The sequence below is a fragment of the Eimeria maxima genome, genomic scaffold, assembly GCF_000499605.1.
Source record: "Eimeria maxima Weybridge genomic scaffold, Emw_scaff1372, whole genome shotgun sequence".
NCBI lineage: Eukaryota > Apicomplexa > Conoidasida > Eucoccidiorida > Eimeriidae > Eimeria > Eimeria maxima.
In genome coordinates, this window is record NW_013563484.1 from 4,894 (window position 1) to 7,393 (window position 2,500).

A 2,500-nucleotide genomic window follows, 5' to 3' on the forward strand; every position below is an offset into this window, starting at 1 on the left:
TTTTTTTTTTTTTTTTTATTTATGTATATATATAGGCACGTGTATTTTATAATAATAAATTAGAGACAGCAAGAAATGTATTAATAAGGAGACACCTCCCTCCTCCCTTTCGTGCTGCTCCCCTACGTTTCTTCCATATACGCAGCACAGAAGCAGCAGCAGCAGGAGCAGCAGCAGGTGCAGCAGGAGCAACAGGTGCAGCAGGAGGAGGAGGAGGAGGTGCAGCAGCAGCAGCAGCAGCAGCAGCAGGAAGAATGTCCTACTGCAACAAAGGAGAGGCATACTTTATTCGTCAACTTGTGCTGCTGCTGCATAAATCCTTCCAGCAGCAGCAGCAGCTGCAGCAGCAGCTGCAGCAGCAACTACAGCAGCACAAGAGCATTAACAGGGATAAAAATGAACAGCAACAGCAGCAAGAGGAGAAACAGCAGCAACAGCAGCAAGAGGAGAAACTATCCTTAGCAGATGTAGGTATTATATCCCCTTATAGGGGACAAGTAGATCTATTATTGTCTCTTATTAAGGAGACAAAAGTGTCTCCTTTGCCAGAGATAGATACAGTAGATGCATACCAAGGAAGAGAGAAAGAAATTATTATTGTCTCCTTTGTTAGATCAGGCACACTGCAGCAGCAGCAGCAGCAGCAGCAGCAGCAAGATGCTCCTGCTGCTGCTGCTGGGTGTGGGGCATGGGGTGTAGGGGAAGCAGATGCAGCGCAGCAGCAGCAACCATTAGATATATTTAGCTTACCTAAACCATCAATAGACACACCAGCAGCAGCAGCAGCAGGAGCAGCAGGAGCAGCAGGAGCAGCAGCAACAGCAGCAACAGCAGCAACAGCAGCAAAAGGGACATCAACATCATCAGTATCATCAGGAGGATCAGCCCAATCCTCCTCATCAGCAGCAGGAGCAGCAAGAGCAGCACCAGCAGCAGCAGCAGGAGGAGGAGGAGGAAGGAACCGTAGTCTAGGGTTTGTTGCAGACGAGAGAAGATTGAATGTGTCTCTTACTCGAGCAAGAAGGGCCTTATGGTTAATAGGAGACAGTTTGCTGCTGCAGCGCAGCAGCTTGCTGCAGCGGCTGCTGTCCTTTATTAAATCTGTACCTGGTGCTGCTGTTGATGTATTACAATATGTTGAGCAGCAGCAACAGCAGCAACAGCAGCAACAGCAGCAACAAGGGCAGCAGCAGCAACAGCAGCAGCAGCAGCAGCAGCAGCAGCAGCAGCAGCAGCAGCAGTGGTCTACAAGAGCAGCAACAAAAGAAGATATTAATGCTTTTTTTGCTGCTATGCATAAACAAACATATATAGCAAATATACAGCTATATAAGCAGCAACTGCAGCAGCAAATTAAGCAGCAGCAGGAGAAGGAGCAGGAGCAGCAGCAACAGCAAGATAGTGAATCATCAAGTCCTTCTGCTGCTCCTGCTGCTGCTCCTGCTGCTGCAACAGCAGCAAGAAAGAGAAGAAGCAGCAGCAATACGCCACGTGGGCATGAACAAGGAATGTCTCCAACAAGGAAACGAAGCAGCACCAGCAGCAGCAACAGCAGCAACAGCAGTAGCAGCAGCAGCAGCAGTACTAGCAGCAGCACCAGGAAAAGAAGCAGCAAAGACATGAACAGCACCAGCACCACCAGCACCACCAGCAGCAGCAGCAGCAGCAGCAGCAGCAGCAGCAGCATGCGACAGGCCCAGCCTAATATAGAAATACCTCATGGTGTCTCTGAGCTGTCTGCAGCACGGAGAGCAAGGCAGCAGCAGCAGCAGCAGCAAGAGCACCACAGGCTGCAACGGGACCAGGAGCAGCAGCAGCAGCAGCGGCAGCAGCAGCAGCGAAGGGAAGAAGCAGCACACAGTGAAAGCAACAGCACGGTGAGCTATAGGAGCAGCAACAACAGGACCAGCAGCAACAGCAGCAGCAGCAACACAAACAGCAGCAACACAAACAGCAGCTCCAGCAGCAGCAAGAGCAGCCGTAGCAGCAGCAACAACAGCAGCAGTAGCAGCAGCAGCAGCAGCAGCAGCAGCAAGCTGCCTGATTCGGGAATGGTCAGACGCACAGGAGGATGGTCCTCTCTACGTAAGGCGTCTTAATCCTGTTGCTGCAGCAGCAGCAGCAGCAGCAGCAGCAGCAGGATGCAGCAGCAGGAGCAGCAGCAGGATGCAGCAGCAGCAGCAGCAGGAGCAGCAGCACGATGCAGAAGCAGCAGCAAACACAACCGTTATCACGTGCAGTACTACTGCAGCCGCAGCGTGGAGCAGCAGCAAAGGCTCCCCCTGCAGCAGCAGCAGCAGCAACAGCAACAGCAGCAGCAACGCATGCAGAGCCACAGAGGCTTAGGGAAGGCAATCTACGTAAATGCTGCAACGAGCAGCAACTTTGTTGTAGCAGCAGGAGCTTGCTGCAGCAGCAGCAGCAGCAGCAACAGTTTGCTGCAGCAGCAGCAGCAGCAGCAGGCTGGGAGTGTATGTACTAAATAATTATATTTTTATGA

General features: G+C 51.7%; 1 protein-coding gene across 1 annotated transcript; it reads left to right on the forward strand.

Moving 5' to 3' along the window:
* Positions 1-254: 254 nt before the first annotated feature.
* EMWEY_00051970 (hypothetical protein) lies at positions 255-2,099 on the forward strand (the record flags this gene model as incomplete). The annotated part of the gene is made up of 1 exon (XM_013477505.1): positions 255-2,099. The coding sequence occupies one exon, from the start codon at positions 255-257 to the stop codon at positions 2,097-2,099; it is 1,845 nt and encodes a 614-aa protein (XP_013332959.1).
* Positions 2,100-2,500: the final 401 nt, after the last annotated feature.